The 24195-nt window shown below is 31.2% G+C and overlaps 2 protein-coding genes, 1 non-coding gene and 1 pseudogene across 8 annotated transcripts; 2 read left to right on the forward strand and 2 right to left on the reverse strand.

Moving 5' to 3' along the window:
- The first annotated feature begins 1558 nt into the window (after nt 1-1558).
- On the forward strand, nt 1559-1754 carry LOC112419542 (U2 spliceosomal RNA). Its single transcript, XR_003009675.1, has one exon. It is a non-coding gene; the product is annotated as a U2 spliceosomal RNA (small nuclear RNA).
- Nucleotides 1755-2979: 1225 nt separating this feature from the next.
- LOC11421498 (lysine histidine transporter 1) lies at nt 2980-7543 on the forward strand. Of its 2 annotated transcripts, none has more exons than XM_003597707.4 (8): nt 2980-3138; nt 3233-3390; nt 4614-5000; nt 5836-6229; nt 6335-6440; nt 6664-6755; nt 6856-6924; nt 7126-7543. In XM_003597707.4, the coding sequence occupies exons 1-8, from the start codon at nt 3058-3060 to the stop codon at nt 7222-7224; spliced, it is 1386 nt and encodes a 461-aa protein (XP_003597755.2). In that variant the 5' UTR covers nt 2980-3057; the 3' UTR covers nt 7225-7543. The 2 variants fall into 2 exon arrangements, with proteins under 2 accessions (XP_003597755.2, XP_024631783.1); XM_024776015.2 differs by having other exon boundaries at nt 3010-3114.
- A 7207-nt stretch (nt 7544-14750) lies between these two features.
- On the reverse strand, nt 14751-15710 carry LOC11421499 (F-box/FBD/LRR-repeat protein At1g80470-like; annotated as a pseudogene).
- A 1411-nt stretch (nt 15711-17121) lies between these two features.
- On the reverse strand, nt 17122-20877 carry LOC11425786 (F-box/LRR-repeat protein At3g26922). 5 transcript variants are annotated; one of them, XM_024777278.2, is made up of 6 exons: nt 20254-20877; nt 20084-20124; nt 19483-19630; nt 18274-19235; nt 18012-18178; nt 17122-17421 (listed from the first exon to the last, which is right to left on the reverse strand). In XM_024777278.2, exons 2-5 carry the CDS (start codon nt 20099-20101, stop codon nt 18014-18016), a joined length of 1293 nt encoding a protein of 430 aa, XP_024633046.1. In that variant the 5' UTR covers nt 20102-20124; nt 20254-20877; the 3' UTR covers nt 17122-17421; nt 18012-18013. The 5 variants fall into 5 exon arrangements, with proteins under 5 accessions (XP_024633046.1, XP_039686842.1, XP_039686841.1 ...); XM_039830908.1 differs by having other exon boundaries at nt 18274-19238; nt 19483-19597; nt 20254-20876; XM_039830907.1 differs by having other exon boundaries at nt 18274-19238; nt 20254-20876.
- Between the last annotated feature and the right edge of the window lie 3318 nt (nt 20878-24195).

The raw sequence follows: 24195 nt of genomic DNA on the forward strand, positions 1-24195 counted from the left end.
GAAATCATGGCCATGTGCTTATGAAAATGGATGGCGGATATCAAGTCGTGGTTTTCGTGGATAACAGATTCGTAGGAACAAGCATTTTCCATTGTTTTAAGGGGTAAATAAATTTCTGGTATTTTTAAATATATTATATTTCGTTTTTAGCCCTTCTAAAAAAATTATTCAAACAATAGTCCTTCCAATGTTTTTAGTCAATATTTTTTGTCCTTTGTTTTAAGCCAATTCATTTATATCTTTTAAAATTTTGAATTATTTTACACACTTATGTTTAGTGCATTATAAAAATCTCTCTTGCAAAAGTTTATTTATTTTTCAACAATGAATAAATTAACTGTGAAATTTTTACATTTTTTACACTTAAAAATTCATATTCAATTTCTCTTTTGTTAATAAAAGTTAAATATTTGTCGGAGAGGTTGCTCTAATATTTTAAACAGGTATACAAAAACTATAAAAATTTATTTAACCTTTTTTAAAAAAAATACAATACAATATTGTTTAAAATTAAACCTATGAAAAGTACGCAAGAGCTTTGTAGGTCATTAAGAGAGGCATTTAATTTTTCCATCGGTAACTTGGTCTCATTCAAAACACTTGTTGTAGTGTAAGCACTGTTTGTGTAGATTCAGTAATGAACTTCATAATATTTGGTCATTAACTTGATTTTTCCTCACACCATCACTGATGTTCTTTTAAATATTTTGTAGGCTGCTGCAATGGAATTTGTAGCATGTTAACTGAACTGATCCCTCCTATACTCATATATTGATGTTACTGTTTATGAGCATATTCTGGCATGAACTTCATAGTATTTTGCCATTATGTTATATGAGACCTTCTAATCCACGTGAAACAATACTCCCAATTAAACAAAAAAGATCAAACACATAAATGGGACATAAATATTCAGATATATGAATCCCCCTTGGAGTAGAATACATGAAACAAAATACAAACAATAACATAGTAAAATGCAGGAAAATAAACAAATAGCAAGTACATCAAACAATAACCAAGTCTTATCTGGCTACATGGATCAAACGTCATAGATCAGTCTTGTAAGTAGAAATGAGCAAAAGTGTTCTTGTTATAATGTATCAATACTTTGAGGACTCTTTTGATACTAATTTTCTTAAAAAAACTTATGTATCCTTCACCATGTTTTTTCTGCAATCCAACATCTTCTTGTGTTCACCATTTTGTAGTGTAAAAGAATCACAAATTATGAAGTGAATTTCCTGATTGTGAACGTAGCCTTCAACTTGTGAAATATCACGATTACTCAAAATAAAATTGTGTGTGGTCTCATAGTTTGTATGATTCATTGCAGACTATTTAAATTTGAGATATGAATATGATATTTATTTACCATTTTGATACTGGAGGCATCACCTTAAAAATTTAAGTAAGGGATACGAAACTTAGCAGCAGATATATGGGAGCAGTGTGTAAGAGTCCCAAGGTGCTACTGCATAGTCCCACATCGGGTAATCAAGAAAGGATCTGAGTAGACAGAGGATATAAAAGCAGATGCGTAGCCTTATTTCAACTCATACCTTTCTCGGCCTTTTGGCTAAGATCAAGTGTAGTATCTGTTCTTATCAGTTTAATATCTGATATGTGGCCCAATGAGTCACATGATATTAAATCACTTTTTTGAGGGGGAGAGGTCACTTCAATAGCTTGCTATTGGACTTCTAATGTGTCGCCTATGCGTTGCACTATTGCATAGGCTTGGCGCACCCAACCAATACTAGTTCATATTTTTTTTTAATTTGTTAATATTTACTAATAAATGCTTGCTATCATTTTTAACTTCACTCAAAAAACTCCTTATTAGTAAAACTATGAACACTCTTTTGTGAATCCTTTGATCAGTTTTTGATGAAAACCTGGAGGTTGGCAGGGGAGGGATTTTCACTCTTGCTTAGTTTATTTTCAAAATTTTGATGAAAAGTTTCATCTTTTAGAACACCGACAAGACCGAGTCCGATGGTTTCTTAATCTACTTTGTCCCTTGAGCAACAATCTTTGTTCCTATTGGTAATTGAGAATGGATTCTCCAATGAGGTTAAAGCTTTGGTGTCAAGAATTGATGTTGGACTTATCAAACCTTCAGTTCCACTTAGAGACTTTTATTTAGAATCATGGTTGTTGGATTCCCAACTCTAAGAAATCAAAAGTAAAGCTAATTATCTAAACTTTGGACATCATTAGGTTGATTGGAAACATCGGTTAATTCCAGCAGGTGACTCTACAAACATTCTTTGCTGCTCCGATAATGCTTGTTCTTCTGTCATCTCAGTTGCACAGCTCCACTTGGCTCCTTTTATAGTGTCCTGCTGCAAGGTAACAAATATATCAGAAAATGGTTTTGCTCCAAAGCCAATCCATAAACGTTAGAATAATAAAATCTAGACCCTGTGTGCATGCGCGCGCATGCCCATCACTCTTTAATTTCAAATCACAAACCACATAACAAGCTATTATTTACATTCAAGTTCAATCGAAGAACGCTAAGACATAGATCACCGTACAAACTCCAGGAGATTCATAAATCATAAAGGTTAACCTACTCATTAGCAAGGGTAGTAAATGGTTACTCTTCCCTTTTCTTCAGAGAAATCAACTACAGACACAGAACCAGATTACAAGCATCAATAGTATAACTAACACTACCAAAGACTAAACTTTAGCAAGCATACATTTATAAACAGAAATGCATAATAATGCTTCATAATTAATAATTTCAACGGCAAAACAGAAATACTTCAACTAAAGACAAATGCCACATGGCAGCTTTTTATTGGATTGTTTTATAGTGAATGAATTTCCCTTTCTACTAAGTTTGAATTCATAGTATATAGTATATATAATATGTGACACAAATTGCCGGCTTGAATACGTTGTTTGTGTCAACACTAGGACGGACTTTTCTTGGGAGTCACTGTCCATCTCCCATATCAAATCATTTATCAACATTTCATTATATATTTCTCCTCTTTGTTCCAAAAAAATTAAACTACACACATACTTGTCTTAATAACCACCATGGGAACTGAGTCTCCAAAAAATGAAAAACCAATTGCTTCTTCAGAGGCTGAAAAGGTCTCTTTCTCAGCACAAGAACCAGTTGAGAACACTTGTTATTATGTCTTGTATTTATTTGTATGAAAAATAAATAAAAATCTAGTTCTGATATATTGTGTACTTTTTTTTTTAACAGATAGATAAAAGAACAGCTGAACAAAAGGCAATAGATGATTGGCTTCCCATAACTTCTTCAAGGAATGCAAAATGGTGGTACGCAGCTTTTCACAATGTTACTGCCATGGTTGGAGCTGGTGTCTTGAGTCTTCCATCTGCCATGGCAAGTCTTGGATGGTATACTACTAATACTATATATATATATGCTACACTTTTGGTCTTTTTCGTCCTAACAAGTATGAGAATATGAGTGACTCAAAACTCAACCCTTGTTTTTTCTTTTTTCACAAACCAACACCGATTAGGTTACCGTTTAACCTATTCACTTATTACAAAATCACATGAGTTCAATTAAGAACTCTTCTTGTTTTCTCCTTCTATACCAACAACCATTTTAAAAAAATATAAATAAAAAAGTGGCCAAAGGGTCTATTATTTTTATTTTTTTAATTGGCCGCAGGGTTCTATTCTTCTTTATGCACCGTAAATTACAAGTCAAATCCCAATTCTCATATTTCAAAACTATTGGTATACTATATATACTGTGTCATAAGTTCATCGAAGAAACATCATAAGTAAGTGTTTATTGGATTATCATTTATTAGTTCATTATGCATTTATTTATAGGATGTGTTCCATGATTAACATCAAACTTGATCAAACCATTTTCATATAAGTTGGTAGCTATTCTCATAATCAACATGTTAATAGCATAGTCGTGGTAATATAAAATTTCATTTTAGCCTCTTAAAAAAACATTTTAATAGCATATTGAGTATAATTTAATTTGTATAGAACAAAATGACATTGTAAAAAAAATTACTCACACATTCAATCAAATCATATCGCGTACAATTTTTTTAGGTTAATTCAAACAATGTCATTACAAATATATATTTCGTATAATTTGATTGAATGAACGTATAAAAATTGTTTATCGTGCATGAAAATTATTCTCATTGAAATAAAGTGAAAACAACTTGAAATAAGATCATATATATTCTTAATCTCTTTTTTTTTTTTTTATTTTAAAAAAAGAACATGGAAGATGAAAGTTTTTATTAGTCGAAGTGACACTAATTAATGACAATTATATAACCTCCCTCCAGGGATTTAAATTTCGTCTCTTGAGATTATATTGTGACACTATTACCTCCCAAATGAATTGAATGACGAATCGTTCAGGAGAATCTAAGTTTGATTCCTGGATGAACATTTTTTAGTCAAAACTTACTTATCTTCTGACCAAACTTTGGATTATCAGGACCTCTTTCCCATTAGGACCGAAGGGTTAACACAAAAAATAATTGTGAAACTATTACCACTAATTTGACATCTCAAGGACGTTTAAATCACAATGAAACATAAGTTTGTTTATGTTTTACAATGTCGAATTGCAGGGGTCCTGGTGTGGTGATTCTAATCTTATCATGGATAATCACCCTCTACACTCTATGGCAAATGGTTGAAATGCATGAAATGGTTCCAGGAAAACGGTTTGATAGGTACCATGAGTTGGGGCAGGAAGCATTTGGAGAAAAGCTTGGACTCTGGATTGTCGTGCCACAACAGTTGATATGTGAAGTTGGTGTGGACATTGTTTACATGGTCACCGGGGGAAAGTCACTGCAGAAAATTCATGATTTGGTGTGTAAAAAAAATTGCAAATCAATGAAAACTACTTATTTCATCATGATATTTGCCTCTGTTCATTTTATTCTTGCTCATCTTCCCAACTTCAACTCCATTGCTGGTATCTCCTTGGCTGCAGCAATCATGTCTTTGAGGTGAGTTTTATCAACAAGTCAACCTGTCAGTATCAATCATCAACCTTCTTTTCTTAAATATTTTCTAATATTAATTTTGCAAAAACTTGTTAACATATAAAAGTGAATTATGTTGATGAATACTACTAAAAGTTAAATAGAGATTGGTTTAGTGAACGATTTAGCAACCAATTCTTCAATTTGGTCGTTTAATGGATCTCTAAATCACTCATTTAATCGATCTCTAAATCAATATTTAAATAAGTTTCTGACCAATTTTGAGGCTGATATATATGTTGGAATTTATGAGAGGGCCAAAATCATGGATACCAATGGTATAACATAAATATTATAGAAACCTTTGTAATATAGTTATCACGTACCTTACCTTGGATGATCGAAGGATCCATAGAGAATTTAGTAAGACTTGGAAGAATTATGATACTTTTCCCTCTTATTGATGAGTAACATGTTTAAATGACTATATTATATAAGCTCATCAGTGAAGGCATGAATGAATCTCTCAAGTCTCAAAAGGCTAACTAAAAGAACAATCCAATACATCACGACCGGTTCACAATAAAGTCTAATATAATATTTAATTACTATATTTCATTAAGGTTTTTTTTGGTGAACAAAATAATTGAATAAAAGTTATCCACATATTGGGACCAATTTGACGTTTTAGGTTTTTGTTAAAAAATGCACATATAGAGAACATTGTTCTGTTTTAAAGTTTAAACCATTTGACTTTAGTCCAGAAATTAATATATAAAATAAAAGTACAATGGTAATATCATATTTTATCTTCTTAATTTAATTTTTAAATAAATTTATGGAAATTTGTCCTATGTAGTTACTCAACAATTGCATGGGTGGCTTCATTAAAAAAGGGAGTTCAACCAGATGTGGCATATGGCTACAAAGCCACAACTCCAACAGGAACTGTTTTCAATTTCTTCAGTGCTTTAGGTGATGTTGCATTTGCCTATGCTGGACACAATGTGGTGTTGGAGATTCAAGCAACAATCCCTTCCACACCAGAGAAACCATCCAAGGGTCCAATGTGGAGAGGAGTTTTATTAGCATATATTGTTGTAGCTTTGTGTTATTTCCCTGTTGCTCTTATTGGATATTGGATGTTTGGCAATTCAGTTGCTGATAATATTCTTACTTCTCTTAATAAACCTACTTGGCTTATAGTTGCAGCTAACATGTTTGTTGTCATCCATGTTATAGGAAGCTATCAGGTATGTATGTATGTATGATGGAATAATAATTTCCATTTGCATATGATTCATTACTAATTAAAATCTTGTTATAGCTGACATTGTTTTATTTTATTGTCTTTATAGTTGTATGCAATGCCTGTTTTTGACATGATTGAGACCGTAATGGTCAAAAAATTGCGTTTCAAGCCAACCCGACTCCTAAGATTTGTTGTTCGCAATGTTTATGTTGGTGAGCACCTTTCTAAAATTGGATATTTTATCTTTGTGAAATCGCAAATCTTTTCTATGATGAATAGTTGACTCATATTATGAATTGTATTTTACAATCAATTTGATGGAGATTTCATGACTGCTTGACTCCATTAATATGATTTCGAGGTCTTTTTCTTCTACTTGTTTTTTTTTAATGAAATTCAAAATTGCTATTTGTATTCACAATGTTTTTGATTCAGCATTCACAATGTTTGTGGGCATAACCTTCCCATTCTTTGGTGCTCTCCTTGGATTTTTTGGAGGATTGGCATTTGCTCCCACAACATATTTTGTAAGTCCATAAAATTTATTTTTCTTTAAATATATTTGGAGTACATTTGATATAATAATGCTCAACATAATATAATATGAAATATAATGTGATTTTGTAGCTTCCTTGCATTATGTGGCTTGCTATTTACAAACCTAAGAGGTTTAGCTTGTCTTGGTTCACCAATTGGGTATGTTCAATTGCATCACACTTCTTGTTATATTTTATTTTGATATCTTTAGAGGTTGAAAGATAAAAGATCACCGCTTTCTTCCGTCTGTTTTTGCTCATTCTCAGTATTTTGTGTTGGGAATATGAACAAAAATTATTGTGAGAAGAGCAATTTTCAAGATTAAACATAACTTATCTTATTGGGCTACATTGTTTTCAGATTTGCATTATACTTGGCCTCCTCCTTATGATTCTGTCACCAATAGGTGGATTGAGGCTAATCATACTCAATGCCAAGTCCTACGGTTTCTATACTTGACCATTCATGGATGCATGTGTATAATGGATGTAACTTTTAGACCTGCCTTTGTCATATATATATATATATATATATATATATATATATATATATATCTTGCATTTTATTTTCTCTACTTTTTCGTAATGGTGCTTTGGTTGAAACAAATGGAGATAAGGTTATTTTATATTCAAATTGTTTGCAATGGAGGGGAGGGCAGTTCAATTTTAGCTCTCTTAGAAAATGGAGTGATTTTGTTTTCAAGAAAAAATGGAGTGATTTAGGAGAAGAAGACTTACGTTATACAATCATTAATAAAGTGCATCATTGTGTTTGTTTATGTAAAAAAAATGTTTGTATTAATTATATAGTATTACACACTCTCCTAGTGTTGCCTTTGCAAGAGATACACTGTTTTTTGGGAACAAATCCCACATAATTACTTGGACACTGCATGAATTTGACTTTAACCCCTTTTTATTCACCAAAAAAGAAAATACAATTTGTACAAGTTGACTTGTCAAGGGACATTTATTTTATGTTTAAAAAAAAATAGATGATTGAAAATAAAAATTGAATAGGTAATTATAACAAACAAGTTCACTAAAATGGGAAAGCAATATACTAATTTACATTGTAGCGGCTACTTTTTCTCCACTAATAAGCATGTTGTGGATGTTCCATTAGATAATAACCAAATTCTTTCATACAATTCGATTCATTTCGTGCATTTGGATACCTGACTCTGCCATCATAGTTTCTTTGCATTAAAGATGATCGACTTAAATCCTCCAATATGTGATAAAATCATTTAACATATATAATCAATGAAAAAAGATTAAACCATGTTCTTATTAAAAAAAAAAATACCAATTAACGAAGATATTTAGAATGAAAATCAAACTTACATAGTTACACCGGTACTAAGACAAGCACAATTAATCTCCTTGGAAATTTATATGAACAATTAATTCACTGATGTTGTTAGCTTACAAAGTATGTCATTGGAGCAAAAACAAATCCTCCAAAAAAATAATCCTAATAGACTGCTGAAAAACGGGAAAGTAATAGCAATGAACATAAAGAATTATATGTCAATTCACATTAGAGATTAAAAAAAAAGGAAATGAACTAAAAGTTATATAACACCTAATATATATTTTTTTTTAAAAGCTTCTACTTACCCACATACATATTTCATACGATAAAACACAATATTGTGGTAGGCTTGAAATTCAACTTCTTTACCATCACTATTTCAATTATCTCAAACACTAGCATTGCATAGATCTACATTTACAAAACAGGGTCAATATTCGTACAAAAAAGGAGAGTCAATTTTGTCATCAAGACTATTATTTTCAAACATCCAATAACCAATGAGAACAACGAGAAAGTAGCACAACTTCTTGTTATGTTTTTTTTTTTTTTTTTACATTTTTTCTTTCACTCATGGATGGGCTCTCCGATGGAGTGTTTCCATTGTGTGAGATATGTGTTTGATCCATTATGTACCTTATTTAATAATAGTCTTGGTCTGAACCTATTATGCAAAATAAATAGTATCAGAGGTCAAATTTCTAATACAAATATTATCGGTTTTACGACCTATTGTGTGTATGACACACAAATTGTTATTGTTGTGTATGCTGCTAGTAAGTATGTCACCTAATCAAAGAAACGTTGAATTATGGATTATTAACTACAACTTACATTATGTTTGGCATCAACTAACATATATGTTAACAAAGAGCTTACCATACTTACAAACAAAAATGATAGACACTTATTCACGAGTTTGAGGGAGAGTGTTGTAAATATAATAAATTATAAATAGTAGTATTAGTTTTACTTTCATTTTGATCTGTGTTTGCTTCAATGTTACCACACACACACTTAGGAAAGTGAAGTTAGGGATAATAGTCCAATGTTTGGTAAGTTTTACAAAAATTGTTTGTAGCTCTATTATTTGATCTCCGTAGTAAAATTTATGCACAATATTTATCAAATTTTTATTCTCATATTTAAAGGGCGAGAATTATTTTATTTTTGAGAATAAAATACAAATATCCACTTCCATAGGAATAACAAAACTTTACCAAATACATTTGTGGAAATAATATTCCTAAGACTGGGATTTCTTGAAAAGCTTATCATTAGAATAAATTTTAAAACCATGAAACAGACGCATATGGCTAGTTAGCAAGCTCAACATGTCAAGATTTTTCTCCATTTAAACAGAATTACTATCATATTGTAAATAGAATTACTATCATATTATAATTACAACATTGAAATATATTAAAATATTTTTTCTACTTCTTAAATTCAAAATATTTTTTTGAGGAATTTATTCAAAATATATTTAATACAATATATGTAGATATTTACATTATGAAGATTCAAAATATAGTATGAGAATTTGAGTTCGATTTATAGATGGAACAACATATGATTAGACTTTACTTAGTGTATGTTTAGTTATGCGGTGGGTATAATTGATTTTGATAGAATTGATTTTAATTGAATTGATTTTGGGCAAAAGTGAGTTGATGAATAATTGATTTATGTTTGGATGCATTATTGTGAAAGTGATTCTTATCAATTCATATTGTTTGGATAGTTTTAACTAAAATTGATTTTGGGTGTATAATTACCAAAATGGGTATTAATGTGTATTCAAATTTAATTTCAATTATATTTTACATAACTATTTACATTTATGTTGTATTATTAAAAAAGTGCATATTATATTAGAAACATTTTTTTTTTTTATATTAATAGAGTCTATTTACAATAATTTAATTACTATCTGTTAGTGTACAATTGTGTTTTCATATTTTATTAAGTTGAATTTAGTTAAGAACCATACGAAAAGTACCTAAGGAATTGTACCTAAATTTTCTCCTTTTATTAATTGATGTGCTAAAACTTCATTTGATGCAATTAAATTCTTATTTATTTGTCTAAAAATAAATAAATTCTTATTTACAAATAAATACAATGGGCTTTGGAGCCAGTATCTGTTTTTATTAACTAGCAATGAGAAGTCCATCTCTCATGTCTTCCCTAACCTTGAGAAAATGTCACTGTAGCTCGCAGAAAATTAAATTGTTGGGATTCTCTATAATCCAAATCCATGCCATAGCTGATAGCACCATTAAAATAGAAATTGGGAGTTAAAACATATTTATTAGAATATAAGGTTGGTGAAGCCAAGCGAGAAGGAAAGGCAACAACGTTAAGGGGTAATACAGGGAAAAGGTGAGTGATATGTCTTCCAGCAATAGAATCGATTCCTCTTAAAATTGAAAAGTTAGGAATATCAGCTTCAACCCAAACGCACGATTTGATCTAGACGTACGGCTGCAAGCATTTGATGGATCTACCGTGAAATCAAACACAAACTTATATCCCGATCAAACCCCAGGTTACCATGACTCCTTTCTCTTAAGAACTGGAGGGTTAAGAATAAAAAAAAATATTTAAATATATTAGGTTAACTAAGTTTTTTTATCTCTATAAATATCTAGAATTTTAATTTCAATGCCTTAAAAAATTTCACTATGTTTTGGCCCTTTAATGTTTTTAGTCACAATTTTTGGTCTCTCTTTTTACGTAAACTCATTCTAAATTTTGTAGTCATGTTTATTACATTATAGAAATATCTTTTGTAAAAGTTTGTTTGTTTTCAACAAGGAATGAATTAAACACGAGCTTTTAAGTTTTTAACACTTAAAATTAATATTTTGTTTTAAAAAGTTCTAAATTTGTGTCGGAGGTATTGTTGTAATATTCTTAATAACTCTTCAAAAATGTGATAGATACATGAGTTGATTTATGGACCAAAAGTCGTTACGAAAAATATTTTGGGATCAAAACTTGTTGAATTTTTTTAGAGAATTAAAAATAAAATTTGAGCCATTTATAGGGACTAAAAATTTATTTATTTATTTGACAAAAGGGACTAGAAATTTATTTATCCCTAATGTATCAAGTATATTTCGGCCACAACAAAACTATTGTTTTCTTTTCAAAATCAAATCTTGTTGACTTTAGGGGATACAGAAAACCCGAAAAAGATTTGTTTTAAAAGAAAATATTTGAATCAAAATATATTTAAAATAAATTCAGTTGAGTTGGTTTGAGATCTTATAGTGTGTTTCTTTTAATTTTTTAAATTCAATTCTTCTGATACCAATTTTGATGGATTAGTTTGTCTTCTTTAATAAATAATTTTTTTTTTAAAATAATAGAATTAGATATTTACTTTATGAAATATTTTTTTTTGTGGTGGCCAGAGTTTGAACCTCGAACCTTGCATATTTTTATGCATCGTCCATACCAATTGAGTTAAGCTCACGATGACTTATGAAATATATTTAAAATAATAACATTAATAGTATATAGAAGATTCTTGGACTGAAATTTGAGAAAAAGTATTCAAGTGTAGATTCTTTAAGATATGGCCAATTGATGATCAGATCAGGTGAGAGTTGGATAAGAATTTGCCATAATTGAATATATTGTTTTTACTTCTATTTTTTTAGAGGGACTTCTATCTTTTGTTGCATATCAAAATCCACTTAAGTTGGCTTGAAATCTTAGAATAAGCTCCTTCTCATGATTTTGAGTTTGATTTTTCCCGATGACGATTTGACCAGGTTAGTTAGCTTCTTAAAAAAACATGACATGCATATCAATGCTTTTTTAAACATCAAATTATACTATCTCAACTTATTAGTAATCATGTGGTGCACAAGATCATGATGGCTGCCACATCAAATGGCTACTAATAAACTTGATTTATAAATGTTGGTCATCATTACTGATGTTGAAAGACCCGCAACCTTTCATAGCTGAGTTTGTCACTCCAATAATTAGAGTAAGTATGGTTAATTTTGTATTTGATTTGATAAAGAAAAAATTTAGCACTCCATTATTTTGAAATAAAATATCCTTTTTAAAATTATTATCTAAATTCTTTTTCTCTGTAGGCTTTTTCTCTGTGGCAATATCCTTATGAAGTGTGGAAATATGATATGAGCATAAATTTAACAGAGTAGAAGATAAAGTATTATAAAGTTTGTTGTTGTTATAATGGCAAAATCCATATTATTTTTAGAATTCTTCCTTTTCATGTTCGCTTATTTTGTGTTTAATGTTTATGTAGGGATTGGGTTCAAGTACTGCCCTAGAAGGGACTGAGTACTTTTGCCACTCACAAAAAAATTTCATTTGGGAAAATGAAGATGATGAAAAGGCAATCGATTTGGCATTTGGTAAGGAGAAATCCGATGAAGAAAGGATTTGGATTAAGAACTTTCAGGTATGAGAATCTACTAAGAATAACTTATATTTAGAAAGAGATTCTTAATCATAGTTAAAATAAAGTTTGTCATTTATTCTTAAAAAAAAAAAAAATGTATCTTTTTTCATGTAAAAATTTTCTTAAATGCAGAGTTTTGAGGGCATGGGGATGATACAACTGTAGATTTCCTAATTAAAATAAAAGCTGACAACTAACATGCATCTTTTTGATTCAGAGTCAAAAGAAATTAAGAAATATGAGAGTCCAAAACAAAGTTATAGTTCGCTCAAATGTTAAGGAACAAAATCATAAAAGTCTATAAATTCAACTTTCATGTCATCCATACTCAACCTAAAAATTCAAAAACATAAAGGTTCCTGTTCATATCTACTTGTTTCAACACTTCCACTATTACAACAAACCTTAGGTACAAATGTTCAATAAAGATTGAAACACCACGCAAAGCAACTCGTCTATGTTCTACTTATTTTTACTTGAGATAAATAAAGTTTTTGTCCCTATAAATATAGTCAATTTAGTTTTTAGTCCTAAAAAAAGTGACATGTTTTCATCCTTATAAAAAAATTTAGCATGTATTTTTAGTCTGTTAAATTAAAATTTGTTTAATTATGCTTAAACTTTTGTATTTTTGAACGGTTTGTTTTTCAACTTGTTTAGAACATTAAAAAAAGTTCCTCCATAAAAATGAGCTCAAAATTTGAATTTTAGGTCGAAATTTTCATTACTTTTATCTTGAAATTTCGACATTTAAAAAATTCATATTTAATCATTACATGTTAAAAAATTCTATTTTTTTTTATAAAGAGTTTCTTATTGATCTTCAAACGAGTGCTTACATCAGTTCAATGATCAGTCTAATTTTCTTAACACCGTTCAAAACATTCTCTCAATCAAACACATTGCAACATACTTATTTGAAATTTGTAGATCATTAAAAGGAGGCATTAAATTTTTTGGGCATACTCCATAGGTTATTGGCTCACGCAAATCACTTGCTGTATTGTAAACACCGTTAGTAGATTCTAGAATGAACTTCATAATATTTGGTCATTAACTGAACCGATCTAGCAAACAAACAATATAAATAACTTCATAGTATTTTTTTAGGCAAACAAACAAATCTAGCAAATACATCAAACAATAACCAAGTCTTATCTCGCCAAGTAAGATCGATTACATGGATCAAACGACACCTATATATAAGTTTGCAAGTAGAAATGAGCAAAAGTGTTCTTGTTATAATGGATCAATACTTTGAGGACTCTCCTGATTCCAATCTTCTTAGGTTCACTGATGTTTTTTCTGTAAAAGTGTTCTTGTATATCTTTCACCATGTTTTTTCTGTAACCCAACATCTTCTTAGGTTCACTGATGCAGTAGGTCTTCTTCAAACAGTAGGACGGCTGGTTTTAATTGAAAAAACACACCATTAAGGCCAATAACTTGTATTAACTTTCCAATACATTCATATTGTGAGCCTTACACAAACTCAAACAAGACCAGTAAATCATTAAGAAATAATGGCAATTATAATGTACATACTCAAATAGGAAAATATCCAAAGGGGGAAACAAATGAATCACATATTGATCAATGAAGATTGAAATCTAGATGAATATAGGTATTTCCACATTACAGTGAAAAAATACTAATCACAAAATAAGACATAAAATAAGAAAAAATGATGTAAATTTCATCAACTTTATACAAGATTTAATCTTGTTATCCTGCTTCTCAATTTAGAAAGTTAACAAATAAATGAGAAGCATACGAAAGTGAAGGAAATCAAACTTGATTAGGAGGGTTTGGAATACATTTTCAAAAAGGCTTAGGCATAAATCACTGCCTGTAAACATATATGTTCCTTGACTGTTAAAATTGACATATATGTTCAAGGGAGATTTTGGATTCTTTGCAGGTCGGACAAGCAAGATGCACAAAGTGTAAAACAAAAAGTTGATCAAACAATTTATATTTAAAATGTCGTTGAATGCACATTTCACCTTTATAAACGTACGATGTCAACCTTTGTCGAGGGTGAGTTTTGAATCAAAAAGTCTACCATTTCGTCACGTATCGATGAAGGTATGACCACTTTAATTTTCAGTGACTTCAAGTTACACAAGGAAGGGAGCTCTACCTTCAATAAACCACGAACTAAGGAAAGAACCTAAGCAATCAGGAAGTTAATGCAAGTCATATTTTTTGATAGATGTTATAAATACAAAATAAAAAGAAGCGTTAATAATACAGTATGAAGTACCTTAAGAGTATACGAAGAGAGAGTCAATGATTCAACGTTAGCAAGTTCAACCAACCAGTTGAGTAGAACAGACGAAGTCTGCTCTGCCTTCAAGTTCCAGTAACACGTTACATGGATATCTACATGTTTTATAGAAGAGAGAACATTCTTGCTTGCAAAAAGTTTTGGAGTATAAGGACCAGAAAAAGCAAAGGTTTGAAGACTTGGAGCATATAGCTCGAGTCCAAAATAGGTTCCGATATTGATCGCAAGGTCGCAATCATCCATAAGTATAGTTAAATTGACAAGCCTGGTACTTGATATGCAAAGGTTTTGTGCATCCTGAACTATACAACTGTCAATGATCAAACGATCCAACATGTTATATGTCGAGAAGGGCTCGACGAGACAACCATCATCACTGCGATGAAAGGAAAAGTACTTTAAAGACAAGGTGGTTAATGCTGGCAAATTCAAATGTTTTGGAAATATTGGTATCTGACCAAACAATATATCGTAACCAGAAAGATAAAGAGACCGTTAATGTGTGACATGAAAAGAAGGAAGAGGGAAAGAGAAAACAAGGGAAATTCATTAGTAAGTGTGAAATAACGTATTTTATAATCATTTTGAATAGGCTTGGCTCCAAGGAATATGGGCAGTAAACATCGAGAGTGTGTATAGTGGTTGAGCCATCGCGAAGAGATAAAAATTGAGACAGAAATTCGCTTAAACTTTCCTTGGTCCTAAAGTTTGAAGAACTTAATGTAATTAGTAGGAAGACTCTTCCAAAGATTGATCCATCTTTTGGACAAAATGCAAGTTTGAACGGCCTTTTTTGCATTCAAAAAGGACAGTATGTGAATGAGAATACAATCGATAAAGTTACATACTGATAATATCTTTTTCATTTTCATTGCTTCGTCTCAACATTGTGTCGTAAACAACAATAATTCTACAAAACCAAATATTGTGAAAGGTAAAATTTTATTAAATAAATTGTAAGAATGCAATTGAATGAGTAAACATTGTGAAGAAAAAAAAAATGAAAATCAATAAATCCCACTGTCCCGTTCTAATCCGAGCAGAGAGAGAACTGCTTCACGAAACTTTAAGAGTTTAGAACTGAAACAAGAGAGTGAGTTTTGAAATCGATAGCGAGTTCAGGAAATCATGCATGAGATTGCGGCACAACAGAGACGGAGGAGAATGGCGAGGGAAGTGGAAAAAAGAAAAAGACCAAAAAGGTTATAAAATTAAATAATTATACAAAGTATATTAATTCAACTATGTAAAAAAATTTCCTTGGACTGTTTATTTTGAAATTGATTCTAAAATTACCTGTGATGCTTTTCATTTCCGTCGAGAAGATGTCTCCGAGTTTGGTCAGGCTATCACCTTTTGCAAATCTCTGTTTACCGCTTTCTTTACAAACTCTAGGATGAAGTTTTCCAGATGATAAGCAAATGCAGCCGCTCATGCGCTTGCAGAAGAGACAACATTTCTAACTAATCCCGTTACTTATTTTCGTATCTCATCTTGTATTGAATCTATTATTATAAATGAAATGCGATGAACATGTTTTCCTAAAAAAAAGAAGGCCTAATCTAATCCTTGATTTAAAAAAAAAAACATGTTTTGTTTTTTGGTACAATAAATAAAAAAATCATGTTTAATCCAAAACAAAAAGGATGAATATATCTCTCAAGAAAAAAAGGATGAATATGCGAACAATCTTACATCATCAATTTTAATAGCTTAGAAGGACAGAATACATATGTGTATAAATATGATTATATTCAAATCACCGAAATACTCGGGTTTCCATACTACAACGCAAAAGTCTTTGATTGAATCTTCCTTCAATCAAAGTTAAATACTGAGGCCTTCTCCCAAGTGTTTTCATTAGTTTTATGTGCAAAGTTATTTTGAACGAACAATTCACCACCTTTACACTCATGAAATTTTGCTATAATACGATTTTATTATATTAGTAGTAGATAATAATAGATATTTCCTTCATCGACTAAACAAAATGTAAAGAAGATAGACAATAAGTTGTCCATGTTTATTTTTGGCCAAATACCTACCCGGGTCCTTTAAATTTCATGTTTGTTTCAGATAGATCTTTTAAGTTTTTAAGGTTTCAGATAGGTCCTTTAAGTTTCGATTTTGTTTCAGATAGGTCCTTTCTATCAACCTCCGTTAAGTCAAAGTTGATTTGATAGAACTTTCAAAGTATAAGAATTATTTCTATCATCCTAAGAACTTTCTCTCTGACAAAGTACAATGATTCTAATAGTTGGTGATTCAAGTTCTCTTATTCTTTAGCTCACCAAATAAGTTTTTTCTAGAAAAAATATCATTATAGAAAATGTTTGGAAACCTACATTACAGGCAATAGTTATTTAAACACGTGCTAGACATGAATTTAAAAATCAAACTATCCAAAATTAAGTTCCAATAAGTCTCCATGAATAAGTCTAGCAAGTAGAAATGAGCAAAAGTGTTCTTGTTATAATGCATCCATACTTTGACGACTCTCTGGATTCCAATTTTCTGATAATGTATCTTTCACCATATGTTTTCTGCAACCCAACATCTTGTGTACACCGATGCAGTAGGTCTTCAAACAGTAGGACGCCTGGTTTCAATTGAAAAAACACACCATTAAGGCCAAGAACTTTACCAACTTTCCAATAAATCCAGATTGTGAGCCTTACACAAACTCAAACAAGACAAGTAAATCATTAAGAAATAAAGACAATTACAATGTACATATTCAAACAGTAGGACGCCTGGTTTCAATTGAAAAAACACACCATTAAGGCCAAGAACTTTACTAACTTTCCAATAAATCCAGATTGTGAGCCTTACACAAACTCAAACAAGACAAGTAAATCATTAAGAAATAAAGACAATTACAATGTACATATTCGAATAGGAAAACATCGTAAGGGGAAAACAAATGAATCACATATTGATCAATGAAGATCGAAATCTACAGAAGAATATAGGCATTTTCACAATACAGAGCGAAACAGAAAATGAGAAGATTATAGGCAAGTGATGTAAGTCTCATAAGGGTTACCTAATTTATACACTCAAAGCAAGTTAATATAACCAAAGACATCAAGGGAAATAGAAAGAGAGAAGGATGCAAAAAAAATATATATATATATATATTAAAGCAAACAATCTATTTTTAAAATGTTGTTGAATGCACATTTTCACCTTTATAAATGTATGATGTCAACCTTTGTCGAGGGTGAGTTTTGAATCAAAAAGTCCACTCTTTTGTCAAGTTTAGATGAAGGCATGGGCGTTTTTAATTTCAGCGACTTCAAGTTAAACAAGGAAGGGAACTCAACCTTCAATAAATCACGAACTAAGGAAAGCACCTAAGCAATCAGGAAGTTAATGCAAGTCATATTTTTTTTATAGAAGTTATAAACACAAAATAAAAAAGCATCATTAATGATACAATCTAATGTACCTCAAGAGTATACAAACAGATAGTCAATGATTCGATGTTGGTAAGCACAACCAACCAGTTGAGTAGAACCGGTGAGGTTTCCCTTGCTTTCGAGTTCCAGTAACACGTTACATGGATATTTACATGTTTGATAGAAGAGAGAACATTCTTGCTTGCAAAAAGTTTTGGAGTATAAGGACCAGAAAAAGCAAAGGTTTGAAGACTTGGAGCATACAGCTCGAGTCCAAAATAGGTTCCGATAATGGTCTTAGGCTCACAATCATGCATAATTATAGTTAAATTGACAAGCTTGGTACTTGATATGCAAAGGTTTTGTGCATCCTGAACTATACAACTGTCAATGATCAAACGATTCAACATGTTAAATGTCGAAAAGGGCTCGACGACACAACCAGCATCACTGCGATGAAAGGAAAAGTACTTTAAAGACAAGCTGGTTAATGCTGGCAGATTTAAATTTTTTGGAAATATTGGTATCTGACCAAACAATATATCGTAACCAGAAAGATTAAGAGACGTTAATGTGTGACACGAAAAGAAGCAAGAGGGAAAGAGGTCAATACGACAAGGGAAATTCATTAGTAAGTGTTGGACATTGTGGGAAATAGCGTATTTTATAATCATTTGGAACAGGCTAGGCTCCAAGTAATATAGGCAGTGAACATCGAGAGTGTGTATAGTGGTTGAGCCATCGCGAAGAGATAAAAAGTGAGACAGGAATTCGGCTAAACTTTTCTCGGTCCTAAAGTTCGAAGAACTTAATGTAATAGTAGGAAGACCCTTCCAGAGAGTGATCCATCTTTTGGACAAAATGCAAGTTTGAGCGGCCTCTTTTGCGTTCAAAAAGGACAGTACGTGAATGAGAATACAATCAGTCAAGTTACTGATAATGTCTTCGTTTTCGTTGTGCTTATGTTTCCTGCTACGTAGGCTTCGTCTCACCATTGTCTCGTAAACAAAAACTTCTACAAGCAAATGGGACAAGTGTTTGTTGTTGTTAGGCATGTGGAGGGAAATGAAATAAAATTCATTGGAGGAAAAGAAAAACTATTATAGAGAACATGGCCAACAAGCACAATAATGAGATAATAATGAATGTGTTAAACTGTACAAAATGTGATTGAATGAGTAAAGAGCAGCATCGTGATTCATCAGCAACATTGTGAGACAAGATGACAAAAGAAGGAAAAACAATAAATCGCACTGTACCTTTCGAATCTTCTGCAAAACCTAGATTTGGAGTCTTTTGGTGACTGATGGAATCAAAGCAGAGGGGGAGAGAGAACTGCTTAGAGACGCGGGCGAATTTTTGCAATGATTCAACCTTCTCAGCGAATGAAAGAACTCGTTTTATAAGCTGTTAATCCAAATAGAACTTAAAACTGAATAGAACGAATTAAAAGAATAAAAACTCAAAATCTGTTAAAACAAAAAACAGAAACATAGAATCAAAGCATAAGTTTTACGAGACTGTTTTGGGAGAACTTGTGAAAACAACTTAAAACATTCCAATAAGTTGTTTGTTTTTAGCTTATTTTCATAAGTTCTCCAAATAGCTTATGAATCCAGATCACAGCATATACTAAAAACCATTTAACCTTTTACCATAAAAATAGCTTTACGTGAGCTATTATCATGCTGTAAGCTGAAAATAAGTTGTTAAACCAAACAGAGCCTAAAATTGAACACAGAAAATTAAAAAGAAAAAACTCAAATTGAAAATTAAAATAACAAAAACCCTGAAAAAACATTGTCAGTAAGTTTCGATCAATAAAACACAAACTATAATTCAAAAATAATGAAATTGTACCTTGGTCAAAATGTCCATTGAAATCGATAATGCTCTTCCACCTTTGCATCAAACAAAAAATAAAAATCGCATAATTAAGTAACAACTAGGATTCGCAGGAGGTGGAATTGAATCCGAGATGATTGAATCACATGAGTACACAAGGATTCATCGAAGAAGAGGATTTGTACCTTAGGGTTGGTGTGATAATGATATGATTTGAATGTTGTGATACAGAGTGGACGCGGGATATATCTTTTTGTTTTGGACAAAATACTTATATAAAAATGGAAATCAATGAATCCCACTATACCACCTTTCGAATTGAAATTTGAAGAGGTTATAACAGAAACATGAGAGTGAATTTTGAAATCGATAGCGGGTTCACGAAATCATGCATGAGACCATAGTTTTAAAAACCGGCTCGGACCGGCCGGTTGGACCGGTCGAATCGTGAACCGGTGGTGTGTCCGATTCGGTCTGATATTTGGATCGGTTGTGCAGTTAAATCGGTCAGAACCGGCGTGACTCGGCCGGTTTAGCGAACCGGAGCGGGTCAATACACAACTTGATTTCAATTGATAAAAAAAATAAGAAAGTGAGAAAGATTATCGTACAGAAGAGAAAATCTCACGATGGAAGGGAGAAGATGTGAGAAGGAAAGAACGAGGATTGAAAATCAAATATGCTACGTGTTTTTTTATTTGAGATCTACTTTTTAGATGAATGCTGCAGGTTTTGGTTCAGAGAGAATGCAAGATGAGGGGTAAGGGAGGGAGGTGGCGGCAGTGCAGATGCAAAAGTAGGGTTATGTTTCCAACTTAATTGACATTTAAGAGTCCATTTAAAACTCAGTCAAATTCTTTCTTTTTTTAATTTTTTCTTTTTTGCAAAGGTCAACATATGAAGGCCAAGATATTTTATACAATTATTACTCTATTCATATTTGAAAAAAGATAATTTGTGAAATTGGTTAAAATGTGGAGTATATTATGGACACGCAGATTATTACTTAATTCATAAACCAATTTTTTTTGGTAGTGATTCATAAACCAATTTGCATATATTACAATAACACGCAAATTATTACTTTATACAATTATTCTATTTTTATTTAATATGATAATTTTTAAAATATGGAGTATATTAAATAGAAATAGAAAAAAGATAGGAAATATTTTTGTGTTATTGTAAATTGATTTATATTTGAAAAATGAGTTTGTGAAATTATGTTAATTTTGTGTAATGATTTTTTTATATTTGTATAGATTACATGAGTATTTTAGAATTTTAAATTGACCGAGTCATCCAATTTAATCTAGATTAATATACATACATATAATTTTTTATAAAGACCGAGTTATACGACCGAGTCATCCGGTTTAGTCCGATTCAGTCATGCGGTTCAACCAGTGACCCAATGGTTCGACCAACGACTCAGTGATCCAATGAGCTCACCGAGTCAATGATCGGTTCGATTTTTAAAACTATGCATGAGACGAAGGAGAATGGCCAGAGAAGTGGAAAAAAAATAATGACCAAAAAGGTTATAAAATAAATAAATAAATAAAATAACTACCGAAGTTTTCCTCGGCAGCTAACTGCAGTCGGATTTCTAAAACTTCGGCAGTTAACTGCCGATGGGGCAAAAACGTCATTTACTCGTGTGGCACAACCTTATGTAATGTGGGAACATCAATTCTCACAGTGTTGATTTTGAGATTGATTTTAAAATTACCCGGTGATGCTTTCCATTCCAGTCGAGAAGATGTCTTCGAGTTTGGTCATGTTATCACCTTTGCAAATCTTTATTTTCCGCTTTCTTTACAAACTCTAGGGTGGAGTTTTCGAGAGGACAAGCAAATGCAGCCGCTCATGCGCTTGTAGGAGAGGCAACATTCTAGCTAGTCTCGTTACTCATTTTCGTATCTCATCTTGTATTGAATCTATTATTATAAATGAAATGCAATGAGCATGTTTCCCTAAAAAAAAAAAACCTAAATTAATTCTCGATTAAAAAAAAAATCAATGTTGTTTTTATGGTAAAATAAATAAAAAAAATAAACTGAATTTGCGAACAATCTCACATCATACATGTTAATAGCATAAATGGACAGATTACATATGTGTATAAATATGATTATATTCAAGTCATCGGAATACTCATGTTTTCAATACTGCAACGTTGTCAACGCAAAAGTCTTTGATTGAATCTGCATTCGATCAAAATTAAATTTTGAGGCCTTCTCCCAAGTGTTTTATTAGTTGTCTGTGCAAATTTGTTTTGGTCCGACAATTCACCACCTTTAGGCTCCGTTTGGTTACAGGGTTTTGGAGGGGATGAGAGATTTTTAATTTGAAGTGTTTAGTTCAATTTTTAGAAAGGGAGTCCCCATGAGCATAGCTCGGTTGGCAAGGACAATGCATTATTATATGCAGGAGCCGGGGTTCGAATCCCGGACACCCCACTTATTCACTTTAAAAGTGAATTTCTAGCCACTAGGCTACCTGACAAAAAAAAAAAAGCCAAAATTATCCTTAGATTAATTTAAAATCTCAATATTATCCTTATAGCAACATTTATTATTATTATTATTATTAGGTTATATTATCCTTGAAACAACTTTTATTTATTACCCCTAAAAAAAAAACTTATTTATTATTATTATTATTATTATTATTAGCTTATAGGTATCGTATTATCTTGTAACAACTTTTATTATTATTAAGTTATATTATCCTTGTAACAACTTTTACGCCATATGATTAACAATTTTTCCTTGTAACAATTTTTATTACTACTTGTAACAATTCAATCGTCTACATCATGTTGTTATAGATTACATCGTTATTGTTTCGTTGCTTTATTATCCTTATTTAATTAAGTTTAAGGGTAAAACAGTAAAATAATTATAAAATCCCTCCCCTCCCCTTGTGAACCAAACACAATTTTAATTGAAATATATTCTCTTCCCTCCCTTCCCCTCCTCTCCCCTCCCAATTCTCGAACCAAAAGGACCTTTAAACTTATAAAATTTTGCTAGAGTATGATTTTATTATATTAGTAATAGATAATAGTAATATTTCAGGCATCTACTAAACAAAATGTAAAGAAGATAATAAGTTGTCCATATTTATTTTTCATATGGACCAAAACTGACTATTATTTTTCTTACAAACTAAATAGAATCTTAAGATTTTTTTTGATTCGGAGACTAAAATGATCTTCGTTCAAAGTATAAGTTAAAGAAGACTTACCTGAAAGTTAAATTTTATATTATAACTGAAAATTAATTACATCTCTTTATAAATATCAACACTCCTTTATAAATATAATATCTATCTCTTTAAAAAAAATATAATATCTATCACTAAAAAAAATATAACCATCACCGATTCAATTGCAATTGAACTTTAAACTAGTGAACCACATTGAACCTCAAATCAGTGCTTTCATCAGTGCAATGACCAGTCCAATTTTATTAACATTGTTCAAAACATTATGTGATTCAAACACATTGAAATATTTGAAATTTGCAGGTCATTAAAAGGACGCATCAAACTTTTTGGACATACTCCACAGGTGATTGGTCTGATGCAAATCACTTGCTGTATTGTAACCACTGTTTGTTAGTAGATTCTACAATGAACTTCATAATATTTGGTCATGAACTTAATTTTTCTTCACACCACTGCCGATCTTAATCCAAATTAACAATCCAAAGACTTGAGCTGTAGCATGTTAACCGAACCGATCCCTCCCATGCTCATATACTAATGTTCTTATTGGTTATATACATACAAGTCTAGCAAGTCGAAATGAGCAAAAATGTTCTTGTTATAATGCATCAATACTTTGAGGACTCTCTTGATTCCAATCTTCTGAAAATGTATTTTTCATGTTATTTCTGCAACCCAACATCTTCTTGTGTTCACCGATGCAGTGGGTCTTCAAACAGTAGAACGGCTAGTTTCAATTGAAAAAACACACCATTAAATCATTAAGAAATATTGGCAATTACAATGTACATACTCAAATAGAAAAACATCCAAAGGGGGAAACAAATGAATCACATTGATCAATGAAGATTGAAATCTAAATGAATATAGGTATTTCCACAATACAATGAAAA

The sequence above is a fragment of the Medicago truncatula genome, chromosome 2 (assembly GCF_003473485.1).
Source record: "Medicago truncatula cultivar Jemalong A17 chromosome 2, MtrunA17r5.0-ANR, whole genome shotgun sequence".
NCBI classification, from domain to species: Eukaryota; Viridiplantae; Streptophyta; class Magnoliopsida; order Fabales; family Fabaceae; genus Medicago; species Medicago truncatula.